The following is a 20,000-nucleotide window of genomic DNA, read 5'->3' as shown; positions in this document are numbered from 1 at the left end:
TCGACAGACGGAGGGGATCAGTGGGCTGAGTTAAGTGGGATGGAAAGATCAGAGGATACAAGTGAGGTAAAATTGTAGACGACAGAAGCACCTGTCATGTCACACACTCTGCAGAAGGTCACTAGAGGGAGAGACGTGGGGAGGGAGGGAAGGTGGGAGGAAGATGGGGAGACGGAGACCTGTCATATCTGCACCTCGGCTATGATCCAGAGATCAGTGGTGCGAGTCTGCGATGAGAGAGGCAGCGAGAGGTGAGGTGGCATTTCCCCCTGACATGTCCTGAACTTCACAGCGTGTCAAGAGGTCACCAGACCAAAGACGGAGAGGGAAACCTGCAGTGGTTGAGGTGACATGTACACCTGTCATGTCACCCCTTTAACTGGGGTCAACAGGTTGCTGTTTTAGCTGTAGAGAGAGACAGGGTGGAGGAAGGAGGCAGGGAGGGAGGGACAGAGAGAGAGGGAGAAGGTGAGAGAGAAAGAGACTGTGACTGTAAGTGACACCACCAGAAAGGCGAGTGTGTAGAAACAAGACTCCTCACTGTGCCAGACCACAGATAACTGGTTTCTTTTGACCAGAGGGTACAATGGACAGACAGGACAGTGACCCGCCTGTGTTTATCAGCCCATTCATTAAATGGCCTCCGAGACTTCAAGGTGTGAATAATATTCCGGTCACGTTGAGGACAGTAAACAACGATGTTGAGGCTGTGGGGTCAGGCAACAGGATTGTCAAATACAAGACAATAATTGAAACAATATCATGAAGATTGGACTGTACTATACGTCGCAAAACAAACAGCCCTCCAAAAAATCATCAGGTCTTAATAAAAGCTTGTGGCGAAATGCTCACGTTTTAAATGCAGTAATTTCATCAGACAATCAGATGATGCCTCACTGTCTGAACACATTTCATATCACTTGGACATTTCGCATGAGTTAAAGATGTTTCCTTTGATTTATAGGTGAGGATTTACACACATTGCCCCTCCTGTCTCCCTTTCAGCCTCTCAGTGTCCCTGGCAGCATCCTCTCAGAGGGAGTACTGCATCCTTATGCTGACACTCTGCAGTCAGATCAATTATTCCAATAACCACATCTCTTTCTCTCTTTATCTCTGTGTCTCCCCGTCTTTTTCCTTTCATTACCGTTAGAGGCTCTGGAGGCGTCCTATCCGTGGGAGGGCTATGTCTTTGCCCTGGCTGTCTTTGTGACGTTGACGAATCAGATTCATAAGTGGAGCCACTCCTACTTTGGCCTCCCGCGCTGGGTCACGCTGCTGCAGGATTGGCATCTGGTGTTGCCACGGAAACACCACCGTATCCATCATGTCTCACCACACGAGACCCACTACTGCATTACTACAGGTATGAACTTCTTTGGTTATAATTGCAGTGTCAAATAATAGACCACTATTTTACTAAGTACTACAGGTAAACACAATAAAAATGCTTATCTTGGCTTCCAGCTAATGTATCCCTGTTATAGGTAGCTCTATTACAATGTGATGTACACTTTCCTTCCACCTAAACTACTTGGAAGGTAAGGAAGATTCCTAAAAATCCAGCACCTCACTGTCCATTTTGAACGTACTGTAGCTACACGTTCATTTTAAGGATGCCTCCGTTCACAGGATCAGTGAATGCTTTGATGATCTTACAAATGTGTAAACCATGGCTTTTCTTTATGGGAGAAAGTTTAACACTTGAACCCTACATACTTTGTCGACCGGAGTCCCCCAGGGGTCCTACACCAAAGCTCTTTGCGAAAATAGCCAATCTACAAGCTCACAACGCATTGTAGTGTGACGTGTTGTGGTCTTGTACATTTATCATTTTGCTGAATGTTTGCCCCCCAGAATAGGGACTCATGTGGACTCAGAATAGGGGTTCATGTGGTTAATGCAGCATCTCTTGTTGTATCCGGGACGTACTGTATCATTAAACTACATTATGGGGTGATTGGGTGGCGCAGGGGTGAAGAACCCGTCGATCCCCGCTGAGCCTAGTGCATGTCAGTCCAAGCACCCATAGATGCAGGGGTGTCCTATGGAAGGTTCAAGTTGTGTGCTGGCCATTTTCATTTGTATATTGACTTCCAGTGCTACAGCACCCAGACACCAAACAGACTTATTTATTAGTGTGTTGAGCTCACCCTGTGTTCCGGACAGACTTTGAGCTTGTACCTCAGTCAGGGCTGGCACAGTGGCACCAGCCAAAAATACATCTTAAACATGATATGAAAGAGGAATGTGAAGATGTGTGTGCTCCCCCACTTTATTTGGTGTTGTGGTGTTATGGTTATGGTACAGTTAACACGGCTAATACTGTATTTTTACTTGTGACTAATCATCTGTCTTCTGACAAAATACTCCACTCAAACCAAAAAGAAACGTGTTCCTTTTAAACAAAGCATGAAAAGGTTATTAAAAAAATAAGTTTTACTTGAATGGTTTTGTTGTAACAGGAATGCTTTAAAACAGTCATACATATGGAAGTGGTCGTTACCAGCCGCTATTGCCAGACCATGACCAGACTGCACTGTACATTTGGGGCATCCATCTTAGATAGCCACAATTGGAACGGATGATTGTAGAATTATTTAATTTATAATTCTCAGCTGATTAACACAAAATGGCTGCCTCTGACTGTCTGTTGGCTTCTTATAAATAAGAGAAAATGTTCTCTCTGTGTGTGTGTGTGTGTGTGTGTGTGTGTGTGTGTGTGTGTGTGTGTGTGTGTGTGTGTGTGTGTGTGTGTGTGTGTGTGTGTGTGTGTGTGTGTGTGTGTGTGTGCATGCACAGTTGTGCCTGTGCGCATCTGTGTATGTGTCTTTAGAGGCATTAGGCCTTAGTAATGTATCTGCATTGAGTATGCCTGGTGAGGGAGAGAGGGAGGGAGGGAGGGAGAGAGAGAAAGAGATAGAGAGAGAGAGAGAGAGAGAGAGAGGGGGGGGGTGAGAGAGAGAGAGGAGGGGGGAGAGAGAGAGAGAGAGAGAGAGAGAGAGAGAGAGAGAGAGAGAGAGAGGGAGAGCGAGAGAGAGAGGATGCACAGGGGAGACTGCCAGTACGTCACCCTGTGCCCCTGTGGACAACAGATGTGTGTGAGGGAGTTGCATGGGGGAGGGGGTATAAAAGTGTGTGTGCATGTGCGCACTCATGCACATCTGCATACAAGCCTTTGTGTGTCTCCCGAAACGATGTGTTTGTCTGGTTGCGTGCGTGCGTGCGTGCGTGCGTGTGTGCGTGCGTGCGTGTGCGTGTGCGTGTTTTCTGTGTGCATGCACGCACGCTTGGCACTTGTGTATGCATACGCATATCTGTGTATAAAAACCGCATGCACAGACACACATCTGTGGCCGTGCATGTACGCACACGTTCGTGTGCATATGTATGAGTGTCTGTGTGTGCTCGGAGGTAGGCTGCTGCTGGTGGTGGTGGTGGTCGGGGGGGGGGGGGGCCACAGGGGACCATGGCAGCCCCCCGCTCTCCCACCCTTCCCTGGCTGGGCCCGGGCTGCGATCCCACGGGGGCCCGGCTGGCTGCCTTTGTGTTCGCCACCGGCTGACAATCCCCATGTATATTTAATGTTAACCTGCTGTCTGTTCTAACAAATAGGACTTCACAGGCAGAGGGAGAGGAAAGGGGAGGGGGGAGGCAGAGGGGAAGAAGAGGCCGAGGAAGAGGAGGGGAGAGATGGAGGCTGGGTGAGGAGGGAGAGCGAAACAGGAGGGTGAAAAAGAGAGATGGGGTTGTGTGAAAAAGGAGAAGATGGGGATGGAAAACGGAAACGCAGGGATGAGGGACATGGATATGGGGGGAAAAAAGAGGACAGCGACATCACTGGTTGTCCTTCTGTCTTCCAGTAGGGACAGGGTCACTGGAGAGATACGCACGCACGCACGCACGCACGCACGCACGCACGCACGCACGCACGCACGCACGCACGCACGCACGCACGCACGCACGCACGCACGCACGCACGCACGCACGCACGCACGCACGCACGCACGCACGCCATAGTCACTTACATGCACCCTGCAGCTATAGCATACACACCCTATGCAAACACATCATGGGTGGTGGGGTGTGGGTATCAGACAAGGCCAGCTTATGTACACACAGCTCATGTGGTTGTCTCTGTTTGATGTGCTCATGTCGATGTGTGTGTGTGTCTGTCTGTGTGTGTGTGTGTGTGTGTGTGTGTGTGTGTGTGTGTGTGTGTGTGTGTGTGTGTGTGTGTGTGTGTGTGTGTGTGTGTGTGTGTGTGTGTGTGTGAGAGAGAGAGAGAGAGAGAGAGAGAGAGAGGGGGAGAGAGAAAGAGTGAGGTTGATTTTTACATTCATGTGTGCCTGTGGTAGGGTTTTTGCGTAGGCATATTTGCATAATTATTATTGTGTGTGTGTCTGTGTGTGTTATACTAAAATGGCTTTCATGTCAAACCTCAAGGGATTGCTTGCCTGCTTCAAAAGGTGCGTGCAGCAGTTGTACCTATGTACAGTAAAGGCACAGTATGTGCGTGGAAGTGTGTGTGTGTACATATATTTTCATACATGTACAGTACATGATGTATGAATAGTTGTTCATGCATATAGTTATAGTATAAGTGTATAGCTTTGCATATCAATATAAAGATAGTTGTTTGTGTAGAGACTTGTTGAGATTTGAGGAGAGAAGTATTGAAAGGCAATACCAAAAGCAGTGGAGTGCAATGGAGGAGATGGCCCACATATATGACATCCTTTATCTTCAATAATTGCAGTTGTCTCCATCTGCACTCCTTCCTTGCATCTCCCTTCCTTTGCTTTTCCCATGAACCCTTCCCTCCTTCCACCCATCCATTACCCCTTCCTCCATCACTCCATCCCAGGCTGGTGCAACTATCCATTGGACCAGCTGGGCTTTTGGAGACGGATGGAGAGACTGATCGAATATGTGACGAGGCACAAACCACGTTCAGATGACCTGGCATGGACCAAGAGGACCGTCTGATACACACACACACACACACACACACACACACACACACACACACACACACACACACACACACACACACACACACACACACACACACACACACACACACACACACACACACACACACACACACACACACGAATACGCACACATTGTATTCTCTGTGCTTTTGGCGTTTTATGAGCTTAACAGTAGAAGGTCATTCTGCTGTAACGTCCAATCAGCTTTTACATTCTTTGGCCTGTTAACCACTGAGATGTGCAGATGTTGCATTGTGTCGGTGTAGGAGATTTCTGGAGGTTGGGCTCTCCAGAAGTGACACCATCTTATGCATGCACACGCACCCGCGCACGCACGCACGCGCACGCACCCACGCACTCATACATGCATACATGCATATATGCACGCACACAAACACACACACGTGCACACACATGTGCGCACACACACACACACATGCGCATGCTCACACGCGCACACACACACACACACACACACACACACACACACACACACACACACACACACACACACACACACACACACACACACACACACACACACACACACACACACACACACACACACACTCAGAAAACATCCATGTTTTGAACTCAAATGTTCACCTGTCTGCCAATTGTATACTTCAAATAGGTGCAGTGTTTTCTGGATGATTGGAGGTTGCATGTTGGAAGCCGTCTCAGCATTTACACACTAATAGTTTTTCAACCTTTATGTGCTACCAATCTTCAGTGCAGTGTGAAGAGATATTTAAAAAAATCAATTTTGGCTTTTCTTTTCTCACTAAACTAAGGAGACAAAATATTGAAACAAACACTGCTCATCTGCCAGTAGCCTTGGGCGAGGTGCTGGATCCAAAAGGAAACCAAACGAAAAATTAAAGGCAGCCCTTTTTATATATAGCAATAAGCTTTCGGTCATAGACCTTCTTGATGCCTGAAGAGGGTCTATGACCGAAAGCTTGCTATATATATATATAAAAAATAACATTTGCACACTTTTGAGTGTGCGGATGTCACAGTCACAGACTTTGTCATTGATTGTAGTTTCTAGGTTTTGTATTTTGTTTCCCGGTCTAGTATTCTTGGTTCTATGTTTCTGTTTACCCCATCTGTATCTGATTTGTAATCACCCCTCATGTGTACTGTATATCAGTCTTGTTTCCCCAGGCAGTCCTTGTTGAGTCATTGTATCCTGTCACATGTTTTAGTTTGTCAAGTGCTTGTTCACCTGCGTCTTGTATTAAAACACCCAATAATGGGTTTTGAACACCACCTTGCCTGGCTGTCGTGCATTTGGGTTCTGCTCACCTCACTAGCACGTGACAGCTGAGGCTTGCCTTTAATTGACTAAACTAAGGACAAATCTGCTCTGCCAGGAGTTAAAAATCACATGCTTGTACATAAGCCTCTTCAAAAGGACAGGAACTTGACCGGAAATGTGAATTATTTAAATAAAAATATACTGTGCTAGTTTGTCAGTTCCACAGCACTTGTACAGTAATACCTTGCATCCGTGTGTGTAACAATTTAGCTGTGTATACACAATTTTACACAACTTTACATCAATTCAATCAGGTTTAACTTTGTTAATAAGGGTTAGGTGAGAATTGGTTTTCAAAAAAAGAAAAGAAAAAGCCTTTAGAACACCAATGTAACATTTAATCAAGGTATTCTGGTCAGTGATGCGCACCGACAGACACAGCAAGTAGCCTTGCTCTGCACACAGGGAAATTCAACTCTTTGGCTCTATTCCAGCTAACTGCAGGCATATCCCTCTCCTTAAAGGAATAGTTCATCCCAAAATGACAATTGCCATTATCTACTAACCCTCATGCCAGCAGAAACACAGATAACGTGCTTTTTTCCGTGCAAAAGGAGTTCACACGAATATTTTTCCAGAAAAACGTTGTAGCATGCAGTCTTTGTCTTCTGAAGTCAAAAGACTATACCATTAATGCTCTGCTCGACGAGAATGCTAAATCTCCCATGTTATAGTCCTACAGTCTACATACAGTATACAGTACAACATGCAAATGGAAAGAACTCTGGGTGCAAAGTCTGGGTGTGTGCAAGTGTGATTGTTTTTAACACTATGGCAGTGTAATTATTTGCACTCAGAAGACAAGTCAGACTTGGATAATGCTGCACAAGCTATATGGAGTATAACTGGTCATCATTAACTTACAAAGTTTTGCTGGCAAACTCAATGTGTGTTGTGTGGAAAAACATAACTTTATCAGTGTTTCAACATTTTTGGGTAAACTATTCCATTAAAATACTTATAGCCTATTGATTAACAGCGTTTTTCATTAGTCCTGGGTGCACCTTGTCAAACTTCAGTTCTGCTATCAGCCCTAAAGCTTTATTTGTAGATATTACAATTCTGTATATAATGAGTCAAGGGCTCCACATTAAAAGCTACGGCAACCATTTTGTGCTTTTATAATTCAAAAATCACACCCAGTGTGAAGTGGGCGGTGTGGTCACAGTGGTCATCACAGTGATGGAAGTTCACTTAAAGAAAAGTAATATTGTGGACCAATCATTGTACACCCCTAACTTAAAAAAAACCATAAATGTGTTTTTTTTAAGTGCATAGTCCTATTTATAGGGCTATGCACATGTGTCATGTTTCACTAGCCAATCACAGTCCTGAATAGACTGTGATTGGCCAATCACGGTGCAGGGTTAGGGGGGTACACTGGTGGCCAATCACAGCGCAGGGTTGGGGGGGTGCAATGGTGGCCAATGTCCAAACCTCACATATAGGGGCGGTTTCACCGCCCAAAAATCTAACTTCAGCTGAAAGAAAACATGTAAGCTGCCTTATAGACCTTCATGTACTTACAGTTAAATGGCTAAATCCAGTTGGATTCTGATCTAGCTCTTTAATGTTGTGAGTTGAGGCAAGAATACACAATACACAACTTTTCTTACTAAAGGTGTAGTACTTACTGTATAGCATTTTAGGAGACATCCAGTGACCTAATTGCATCCACATGCACAGTAAGGCCACAAAATAGGTCATCCATGTCTAGTTAAATATGGTTTGCTGTTGCCAGACAAAACTGCATGGATCAGGCCAGGTTTCTTTATTGGGTGTTTCAGCCTGCATGTCACACTTGGCTCTTGTAAGGAGCACATGTTACGCATCACCAGAATGTTTCAGAAATATCCTCAAGGGCTTTTGGGGCTATGGGGTCTGAGGGTGTTTTAACCCTATGTGATGTATGTACAAGGAAACTTTCTAAAGTCATTTCCATTCAACTCAGCGTTATTTGTATAGTCCGTAATCACACAGAGACAACAGAAAGAGACTACTTGATGTAACACACACACACATGGTTCCAGGAATTTACAGTAAATCCCTGTAAATCTACAAAAACTACAAGTGTGCTGCACATTTGACTTTATTACAACTGTATACACCACATACTGTACTCAACAAAAGTTGTTAATGCAAGCATGAGAAGACATTTTAGTTCTAATAGATGAATCAGACATTATTTGACGAAATAAATTGTATCTTGACACGTTATCTTTGAATATAGTAACATTAGCCAACATCCTACACCCGGCGCCCACCTATGTAGCAAGGGCCTCAGCTTTCTGTGTGTCAGAGAAATGGCCCATTGAACATGATCAGTTCGTATAGGCTCGCGCCAACGCTCTCCCGCTGTCTGATTGTGGGCGTGTTGACTGTTGTGCTGACTGTCTGCAACCATGGTTTACAGTAAGCTAGTGTCCTTTGGTCAAATGGAAATGGCAATCTTTAAAAAATACTGCACTTATAAGTGCGGAACTGCTTCTTAACTCAAACCGGGAAAGCATCTGTGTCATTTTAGATTTTAGCTATATATAGCACATTAGTTGGCTATTCAAAAATAGCAGCCATACAAGCTCATAGCGCGGCACGAAGTGACGCGCTATGAGCTTGTAGATCTGCTATTTTTGAAAAATCGTGAAAATGTGTGCACATTTTTTACATTTTTAACACGCTTCTCGGGGTCCCTGGAACAAAATATTGTTTAGATGGGGGTTCAAATTCATATAATTTTTAAATATAACATGTTTTTCAGAAAACAGGCATTTGTAGAATCGGCCTCAGGTCTTAACGGGTTAAGAACAATGTTGGTCTAACTAAGATATTTGCTGAAAATAGTTTATCAACTATGATACAAATTTCATACACTCTTGAAGGCGTGTCTCACATTAACATTTGCGGGGGTTCTACAGACAAGGCACCAATGCTGCAGCCTGATGTTTAGACAGATGCCCTCATTTGCCTTTTTTTCACCATGTCATGAGCTTGGTCCGCACCACAAGCTATTCCACCACGCTCTGAGCGGCAAACTGCTCACTGCTTCCCGTAGGAAATGAATAGCGAAAATAGTCGTCAGGTAATTAATTTTCAGTGGGCCATCACTGTCAGTCAGAAGGATATAGCAAAGGATAGCTTAAAGGGGAAATCCACCCATTTTCAATATTTAACTATGTCATTAATATAGCATAAAGGAGTTGTGTGGAAATAAGAAAAAAAAAAAAAAAAATTTAACATTGCAAAAAAAATTAACATTGCAAAAAAATTAACATTGCAAATTACACTGTGATGACTCATCATGGTGTAATTTGCAATGTTAATTTTTTTGCAATGTTAAATTTTTTTGCAATGTTAATTTTTTTTTTAATTTTTTCTTATTTCCACACAACTCCTTTATGCTATATTAATGACATAGTTAAATATTGAAAATGGGTGGATTTCCCCTTTAACACACTGTAGTGAACACAGTGTGATATATTATTTGTCACTGGCTCATATCTTCTTAAATTGAAAAGAGGGCTGTTCCATGGCAATTTATTCCACTTCATTACTATAGTTGGCTAGCAACAGCACAGAGAGACTGTGCTGTGCTACTACTCCAAGTAGCTTCTTGGTACCACCATCTGCTCCCCAACAATCACACATAATCAGGCAGCTGTCTTGGAGATGCCCAACTGAAGACATTCTATAACAGTAAAACAACAGTTACATTTTTAAAAGTCATGCAGCGATGATTTTTTTTTTCTTGTATTGGGTACAAAGTTGCTAAGAGGTTGTTTATGATGTTGACTCTGGCAGTAAAGAGTATCTCCAGTTTTAGTTAACGCTTGATCAAATGTGTGTGTGTGTGTGTGTGTGTGTGTGTGTGTGTGTGTGTGTGTGTGTGTCAATTCAACAACAATTTTGCAGCTCAACGCTTGCTGCTCATCTGCCTTAATGTTTATATCTGTTCCTTGATTTAAATAAAGGTTTATTAATTCAAAATGCTGACTCTATTACTGTTCTGTCAGTGATATTTTTTTTAAGTTATTTTTTTATATATTTCGCATTTTCAATAGAGGATAAGCCTCTAAGTAAGTAAATAAGTAAATTGCACTTAAAATGCACAATTCAGGCATTCAGCAGACATTCTTTTACAGAGTGACTTACAAGTGCAAGACAAGAATAAATGGCATGAACCCTTGTGAATTATGACAGGGTAAATGGTCATGTAGAATGCAAAGAAAACATTACATTTCAGTGCTTAAGAGTAACAAAACAAAATATGTCTATCACTTTAATTAATCAAAGGACAAATCTCATTTATTGTTCAAAATGTATTGTAGGTTTTTCTCCATTACATTTAGCATTATTTTATGTGGTGGGAAAATAATAAAAATGGTAAACAAAAGTTTTTGGGTTTAAAACAGTATATGGAAGTTTTATATAATTTTGACTGTAGCTACTGTACAGTATGTATATATACCTCAATTGTAAGTCCACAGAAGCTACTTTCCACCAGTAGATTCTGTGTGTGTGTGTGCGTGTGCGTGTGCGTGTGTGCGCGCGCGCGCGCGCGTGTGTGTGTGTGTGTGTGTGTGTGTGTGTGTGTGTGTGTGTGTGATAGAGAGAACACACTGAGTGTGTGTTGATTGAATGTCTGCTTGTATAGATGACAGAATCTTGCAATCAGTGGTGTCTGTATTGATGTTACCATTACATTTGACTCATGGTAGACCTACACCATGTATTTGCGTTCATTTGGGTAGCAGGCCAGACTAGACAGCCACTACTTTACCTCTGGCACTCTCTAGTGGCTAAATGAAGGTACTCTATTTTATTTGCATGAACCTGTATTGTCAAATAAGGTGATGTACTGTACAGTATATATAAATTTACAGTATTTTAAAACGTTTTCTGTTAACAAGTTAAAGCTCTATCCGATGGTAATCATTGCTATATAGTGTTTGTAAGGTAACAGGGGTCTCCCCATCTCTCCAACTCTTCAGTATGGAAAATAAATGTTCAGGTCAGGCCAATTTGATCAAATCAAAAGAGAGAATCCCACAAAGATCATTTATCAGCTTCAACTTTGTAGTGTTCTAGTTCCAATTTTGTGTGCTCATTTTCTTTGTTTCATCGCTTCCATTTCACTTGCTCATCCTGTATCCTGTATGAGTTCTCTCTTCTGATTGGATTATTTTTCACTTCTTTCCCCAAGATCTTTTTGAAAATAGCAGATCTGCAAGCTCACAGCGCGTCACATCATTGGTGACGCGTTGTGAGCTTGTAGATCTGCTATTTTCAAATAGCTTATGTATAGGTTTCAAGTGCTCATGATGTGTTAGTCGCTTCTTTTGGGCTTGTTTTCATAGACCTGGTTGATTATTTCTCTCGCCAAATCTGGCAACACTGATCCCAGCCTGCTTTTCCTTTTTACTAAATGGATGGCAAGACTGACAGACCCCTGTAATTAAGCAAACACTTTAGCAATGATTATAGAGCTATTTAATACTTATTTTAATAACTAAATATCACTTACACCACCTTTATTGTAAGACAGGCTTGAGAACCTTTCTACTTTGCCTACTGTTCTCTAAAGCTACTGTATATGATATTCATAACAAAAATGTAGCTGTAAGCAGTGTCTTTCTTTGGGGTAGAGCTGCCATGGGAGCTCCCTTTTAAACTGGAGACTGGGGGAGCTTAGGGTAGGAGAACATAGAGCGGAGGAGAAGAGAAGTTGGAAAGAGTAGAGTGGTGGACATAAAAGGAGTGGAACGGGAGGGAGACAGGAAAGTTGATGAGGTCGGGGGCAAGGGGAGAGGCGAAACTGAGCATGTGTGTTAGTGTGTGGGAGTTCTGACCTCTGTCTGCTGACTCGAGCCTCGGGGCTCCCTCCTCACCATTCAGTCCAATAGTGTGTGTGTGTGTGTGTGTGTGTGTGTGTGTGTGTGTGTGTGTGTGTGTGTGTGTGTGTGTGTGTGTGTGTGTGTGTGTGTGTGTGTGTGTGTGTGTGTGTGTGTGTGTGTGTGTGTGTGTGTGTGTGTGTGTGTGTGTGTGTGTGTGTGTGTGTGTGCACGTGCGCGCCACCAAAGGAGCATAGGCCTATGCTGGGATGTGTGGGCAGGTAGGCAGGCAGGTAGGTAGGTAGACCTTAATAGTGCCACTGCTGCCCCCTACTGGAGTAAGTGAGCCAAGATTTTAGAGAGATCACTCCTAATCTTTACAATTTAACAGTTAGTAGTACCAAGCACCATTAAAGAGAATCAAGAGGGGGTAGGCTACCATCTTGTTGGCGGTTTACCTGTGGGGAGCCCAAGTCCTATATCTACCCGTTGGAATGTGTTTTGTGTTAGTTTTTGATGATTGGTTCGTATGGTTGAAGGACAGGCTTCTTTTCCCATTGTGCGCTTTTGCTTTTCCATGCTCTGGAGGTGCGGTCACAGCAACATGATTAGATAGGGGATATATGTTTTTTATACTGTACGCAGATTTACAAATAAAAGAGTGTCGGAAAGGGTTCATGCATTAAATCCCAGTCACAATGACATTACTTATGTCATGTGTTCTTGTTATTACATAGTTCTCAGAGTTCCACCGGGATTTTGACATGGGTTGGTAGCTACAGTAATAATCACTGGTATGCAATTAAGTGTGTGCCCTGCACGTACAGTATGGATGTGCAGAGTCTGCAGACACGCCCATGCACACACACACACACACACACACACACACACACACGCTCGCACGCATGCTCGCATGCTCACGCACGCACACACACAATTTTAATTATTGTGACATCAATGAGAAATCTTAACAGACTTGATGTAGGCTACTTAACTGATTACTTACATAAATCTTGAACAAAGAGAACATGATGTAGACCTATTTATTTGTGTTACAAATAATTATTATTTCTATACTTTCTTTGTGTAAATTAATTGTGCTTATTGTGCAGCTTCCATCTATTGACAAGTACAAAATATAATGTTCAATCACTATGTTGTTGGCGTTTTACAATTCCGTAAGGGAAGAGTCTTAAAGGAGCATTTCACCCCTGGAAGAACTTACAGTCACTCAATGTTAATAATATTTGTAGTAGATAACAGTAGCAAAATTAGAAATTTGCACCCTATGGCCAGAAAAATATAGAAGTCTGTGTGTTTGACTGGGTTTGACTGGACTGCTGCATTACTACAATGACCATAATGCTTTGGGGCACTGCCCTTCCTTGTGGGGAGGGGAGGCTGCGTGGGGGTGTGGTCAACATTGTAGTCTGGAAATAAGGTGAGATAAAGAGACTATGAGTCAAATGACTCACAGACAGACAGACAGACAGACAGACAGACAGACAGACAGACAGACAGACAGACAGACAGACAGACAGACAGACAGACAGACAGACAGACACACACACACACACACACACACACACACACACACACACACACACACACACACACACACACACACACACACACACACACACACACACACACACACACACACACACACACACAGGGAGTTGCAACTGTGAGCTTACAGTGGTCTCACATGTCTTCATATACTGTAGTTCTCTGTGGGGACACCTTTGCCACAATCACTTCATTGTTATCACCTCAACTGTTTCCCCTAGTGCTAACAACACGCACGCACGCGCACGCACGCACGCACGCGCGCGCGCGCACACACACACACACACACACACACACACACACACACACACACACACACACCACATGCACACATTCTATTCTTCATAGATCTCCCTCTGTCTCATTAATTCCATGTCTCACTCTTTGTCTCTTCCACTCTCTTTCTCTCTCTCAAACTTGTTTTCTTTATATCACTTTCCCCCACATCTCTCTTTCTCCACCTCTGTCCCCGCGCCTCCCTGTGTTTCTCTCCTCTCCTCTCCTCCTCTCTGTGGTGGTGACATATTGGATCCCACCATGTGGATGTGGTTGACTGATCAGTGACTCATGCTGCCAGCCATTAAGACCTCCATCTAACTCACAAAATCATGGGGGTTGATGACAGCACTTTCTAACTAACTGTTGCTGTTGAACAACATCATGACAGCTTTTGTAGTCATATTTCACTGAAATGAAATAGAACATATATTATATATTTTGCATAAATACAGTATACAGTATATACTTAATGGATATACAATAAATACAAATTACAAAAATAACAGGTACACCAAATCCGAAAACATGGGAATATTCATGAATTAGTCAGTAGATTAGTCCTCCTGGCCATGTTCAATTAAGAGGATTTATTATAGGGAGAAAGTCCATAAAAGAGCTTCAAATCCTGTCACATGTTGCAGGTTTCCTTCTAATATTATACAGGATCTTTGCAAGCTAAGTTCATTTAGAATATTTTTCTTTAGGCAACTTTTCACATGTCCTGTTTTCAAGTAACACAAAATATTTCCCATTAATCATATATCCAAGGATCCAAATTAGTCACATGCTATTTCAGACTTTGTAATGTCTGGAACAGACATTATAATGAACTTCCACAACTCATCCAAGAAAGGGCAACTCCAGAGCATATGGAACAGACTACCTTCAGCCAACCTGCTTTGGCAGAAGCATTCTAGTCTGTATGGGAATTTACAGTAGATTGTTGTAAATATGTTAGATATCAGACCCATATTAGAGGAAACCCACTCACTGAGCTAGTGTTCTTTCAAAGGAAATTTCCTTTTAATAATTTGAAATCTTGAAGAGTTGTACTTGAAGAAATGTAACCCCAAACCCCGCCCCCTTCAGCCACAACCAATTTTCTTGCAACCTTGTTATTAATAGCTATTAATACATCCGGGAGGATGTAACACCTCCATCCTGCTCCTCCGATTCAACACTCCCGCTGACAGGTGCCGCCCCCCCAGCCCGTAGGAGTCGTTAGTGCAGTGACAAAGATCGCCCTCCCCACCCGGCTTCTGTCCCACAAACACAGCCAGTTTGTGTTTGTATGCTATAGATGCTTGGCCAAGCCGGATGCACCGTAATGGATTCGAACCCTTAGACTCCATGGTGGTGGACAGGTACTTTATTAGTACCTCATTAAAATTATTAATTCATAAAAAGTAAGAAAGGTTATTATGGTTGAATTTTGAGTGTGGAATGTGTTATCGATGGATCAAAGTATGAAGGGGAGATGAGATGTGGTATTGGAGGGAGGCAGGGAAGAGGGCATCAAGGGATGAGAGGAGGAGATGAAGAAGGATTGGAGGCCGAAGCATTGGATGGAGGTGTGAGTAGCCTAATCGTCCAAGGGCATGAGCGTATAGGATGAAGGTTCTGCGGCTTAGGAGCGAAAACCTGAGACGGGGGGTCTGTTGTGTGAGAGTCCTGTGAAGGATGCTGAAGACCCTCCATCAGGAACCTGATAGTAAAGGTTAGAGGAGAGAGAGAGAGAGAGAGAGACAGAAAAAAGGGGGAGAATGGGATGGTGGTGGGGTTAGGTGCAGGTTTCTATAGAGCCAATACCTGTTCACAATCTGTTTGCCTATCAAATCCTACAATGCAATAATAGCTTGTCCCACCTCTTTTTAGTTGTGTATTAGCTCCCCCCTTCTTTTGTGTGTGTGTGTGTGTGTGTGTGTGTGTGTGTGTGTGTGTGTGTGTGTGTGTGTGTGTGTGTGTGTGTGTGTGTGTGTGTGTGTGTGTGTGTGTGTGTGTGTGTGTGTTTTTAAGTAGTCTAGTTTTCAAATAGAAAAATAATCATATCACCCCACAGCCACAAGCTCTATACTGATCTCCACCATCATATCACCCCACAGCCACAAGCTTCAGCTTTCTTTCTCATCCGACATGGATGTCTGTGATTGATGATTTTTTGCCTCTTCACTGACGCTCCCAGTTATTTTAACTACAAGAACTTTAATAAAATGTGTGCGCTTGCATCCAGGCAGGTGACTTTCCTGTTGAATGTGGAATTTTCACACAAGGTGTGAGAAGTCTAGGAGTTTGTGTAAAAATAAAAGTGTGTTCACACCGTGTGCTATAGCTGGCTGTGTGTTACATGTGTACCTATGTCATTGTATATGTTATTGATATGCAAGCATAAAAGCGTGTGTGTGTGTTATCTGCAGGTGTATTCAGAAGTGAGGAAGCCAATTATGAGAGCCGACAGAGCAGCAGGATGGCGCTAGGGACACGTTCACTTGGCCTGGTAAACCATCCCGGTCGCGTGAGTTCATATTATCATGTGTCTTGAAGACACATGATAATATGAATCACCTTCAACACTCATCTGCAAATAGCACTCATTAAGTGGTTTTAATACTGTGGCCCAGAAGGACAACACACACCTACTCTACACTGCACTGCACAACAAATTAGCAATACTGAAAAAGCAATGACATGACAGAAATTACAACTTTTCAGAAAACAGGTCAAAATATGTTGCTATATAACAAGTATGCCTACCCCCTCCCTCAGCTATTACAGCTAATATACTGAATCAATCAAGCATTTCCACAAGTGTAATTGAACAAAAAGTGTCAATTGATTCTTTTCAATTGAACATATGCCGTATTTGTCAAGCGACACTTGCCAAACGGGTATTAATTTGCTTTTAGACCTAAATGAGCCTTTAGTGAGTCTTTGCCAGTATGATTTGGCTATAAGGTATAGTTGACAGACAGACACAATAAAGTTGGTGGGGTTATATGAGCATTATTGTCCAGGCTGTTATAATGAATGAGCTTATTGAGATACAGGTATGGTTGTTCTAGTGCCACCTGGTGGTTCAAGTAAAACAAACCTCTGCAAGGATTTTATTCTAAATTTGAATTTTTTAGGAACAAGAAATAATTGGGCTTCCTAAGTATAAATCATATTATGATTGCTATTATTAAACCTGCAGTGTGTACTGTGTGACTCTGATAGTGTAAACTGAGAAGGATAAATAATTGAAGCAGTTAGTCCATCATTATAAAACAACCATTGCTACTTTCAAAATCTAAATTGAACAACATACCCCACATGTGTAGATCATCAAAATAAGTTGAGCTGCAGTCGGTGTCAGGGAGACGTCCCTGTTCACTGCCCCGCCACCAGGAGTGGTTCTGGATAAGGGGCAAAACATTCATGAACGGTGGTCCCCAGATGAAGACCCTGCAGCAAAACTTCTTTTTTGGTATGTGGTCAGGTTTAGGCCTAGCTCAGGGAAGAGGACGCCCCTGCCACGCATAGTTCCCCATGGGCACCGTGCGAGGTGCGACTGGCAAGGCCTAGCAGGAAGACTATCCCCCTCTGTATGAAATAACAGCACATATATCCTGTTCACACAATTTAACATAATATAAGGTAATAACAGACATACTGGTCCGTTGACTTGTCTATAGTGTGATGGCTTATTTTGTCTTATTTCATTTTGACTGAATTCTCTTTATTTGGTACAATTGCATTTTATACAATTGAAACAAAGTATAAAAAAAAAAATTCTCGTAGTTGTTATTTATTCATCGAACGTGTGCTTGCTTAACATCTGGGGGCAACATCCAAAAGGGATATAAGGTGTTACTGTCAGATATACTCCTTGACTCTCTGCGAGTGCATGTTGTTATTGGTACACACTCCCTAAGAAGATTTCAGACGCGGGCCCGGTTTCCCTGTCCCCCTCTCCCTACTCCTGCTAGTAGCAGGCAGGCAGACAGACAGACAGACAGACAGACAGACAGACAGACAGACAGACAGACAGACAGACAGACAGACAGACAGACAGACAGACAGACAGACAGACAGACAGACAGACAGACAGACAGACAGACAGACAGACAGGCATGTGTTTGACAATAATATAATGTGTGCATGTTTAAAAATGCCACCAGATAGTGGCAATTGTGTGAGCCATGCTGTGCAAATACAGATGGTCTTTTCCATCATGCGCTGTGTGTGCGTGTGACTGTGTGTGTGTGTGTGTGTGTGTGTGTGTGTGTGTGTGTGTGTGTGTGTGTGTGTGTGTGTGACTGTGTGTGTGACTGTGTGTGTGACTGACTGTGTGACTGACTGTGTGACTGTGTGTGACTGTGTGTGTGTGTGTGTGTGTGTGTGTGTGTGTGTGTGTGTGTGTGTGTGTGTGTGTGTGTGTGTGTGTGTGTGTGCGCGTGCGCGCGTGCGCGTGCGCGTGTGTGTGTGTGTGTGTGTGTGTGTGAGAGAGAGAGAGAGAACACCTGCCATATCCAACATAGACCAGTTAAGTGTGATTATGAGATACATCTCCCCCAAAGGGGCCATTGAGGAGCGCTTCTTGGAATTTCTTCCAATTACAGGTCACAGAGGCTAATCCTTATTTCACGCAGTTATTGCAGTATTGAAAAGGATGCGTATTGTTATTGAACAGTGCAGAGGACAATGCTACGATAGTCTCTGAGACAGACAAAAAAATAGTTTGATTAATTGGCGCTTGCAGGCAGTGGTGGAAAGCATTTACACTTACTCAAGTACTGTACTTGAGTAAAAGTTTGAGGTGCTTTTACTTTACTTGAGTATTTTAATACTTTAATACTTTAATACTTTGTGCTTCTACTCCACTACATCTCAAATGGGAATATATGCAAATACTGCACTTTTTACTCCACTCCAATTATTTGTCAGCCCAGCTTTCGTTACTATACTTTGCAGATTTCGATTATTATTTCAAAACATACATTAAACATTTAAGCCCTATAATTTGGCTATTCAAAAATAGCAGATCTACAAGCACACTTTGTGTTGCGATGAGCTTGTAGATCGAGTATTTTTGAAATATTTTGACACATTTTTAAACGTTTGGAATAACTTGTGACATGGGACATTCTACATAATGAATATGTTTACATTTGGTACTATATTTTGATGCCAATATTTTTGTAATTCTGTTCTTTGAGTTATTTGTATTTTGGTTACATATTATACGGTTGAAACCTACTGTTGATTATGTTTGTATGTTGTATAGCACTTTGGTCATTTTTTTATGAGCTTCTTTATTAATATAATTTACTTGACTTGGCTGAGCCCAGTCACATGTGAAAAATAAAAGTAAGGTTAATCTGTTCGGTTAGAAATCAAAATGTAGGCCACGAGTTAGATACCTTGTTTTTTAGTTTTTAGTTTTTACAATAATGGGGGCCAACATTGAATAGACAGTTGGCCTAAGAGGAAGCCGAGTGAAATTATGATGAGGTCAAGAACAAATCTACCATTTTGCTAAATTTCCAGGAGATGGCAGCATTGCACCTAAGACCACAGCCACAGAGAAGATCATATTACTGTTGAAATGTGGTTGAAGGCCTGTTTGATTTATCTTATCTTGCAAGTGTTCATTTTCCATTTTGAGTCCCTGACAAGATAAATCAAACGTGGTGGAGATGCGGTTCAATTCAAAACCTTTTTAAATGGCACTTTATTATGTCACACAATACACTTTTTTGTATTTTAGTGCACTTTGGTATTATCTTTCTTTTCTGTCTGTCTGTCTGTCTGTCTGTCTGTCTGTCTTGCTCTTCCCTTGCTTCTCTCCTCAAATCCACAAAAGGAGAGGGAAATTATTCTCTGGAGAGTACACGTCTCTCAGATTGTTTTGAAAAATGTTTCAGGTGTAAAATATCTGTTATGCATGAAAAAAACAACAGCTGTAAATGATTGAAAACAGTTTCTTTTGAAACCAATGGAACAGTACCTGATTCAAATAAGTTG

General features: G+C 42.5%; 1 protein-coding gene across 1 annotated transcript in view; it reads left to right on the top strand.

Annotated features, from left to right (window-relative positions):
• The window catches only part of LOC308092314 (plasmanylethanolamine desaturase 1), a gene marked incomplete at both ends in the record, with an annotated part of 37,783 nt that extends 32,794 nt beyond the window's left edge, over nucleotides 1–4,989 (top strand). The window contains 2 exon segments of the mRNA XM_080438164.1: nucleotides 1,154–1,366; nucleotides 4,868–4,989. Of these exon segments, the coding sequence (XP_080294290.1) occupies nucleotides 1,154–1,366; nucleotides 4,868–4,989 (335 nt within the window).
• Between the last annotated feature and the right edge of the window lie 15,011 nt (nucleotides 4,990–20,000).

The sequence above is a fragment of the Gymnoscopelus braueri genome (genome assembly GCF_963280865.1).
Source record: "Gymnoscopelus braueri genome assembly, chromosome: 9".
NCBI lineage: Eukaryota > Metazoa > Chordata > Actinopteri > Myctophiformes > Myctophidae > Gymnoscopelus > Gymnoscopelus braueri.
This window is presented reverse-complemented; position numbering and strand designations above follow the sequence as displayed.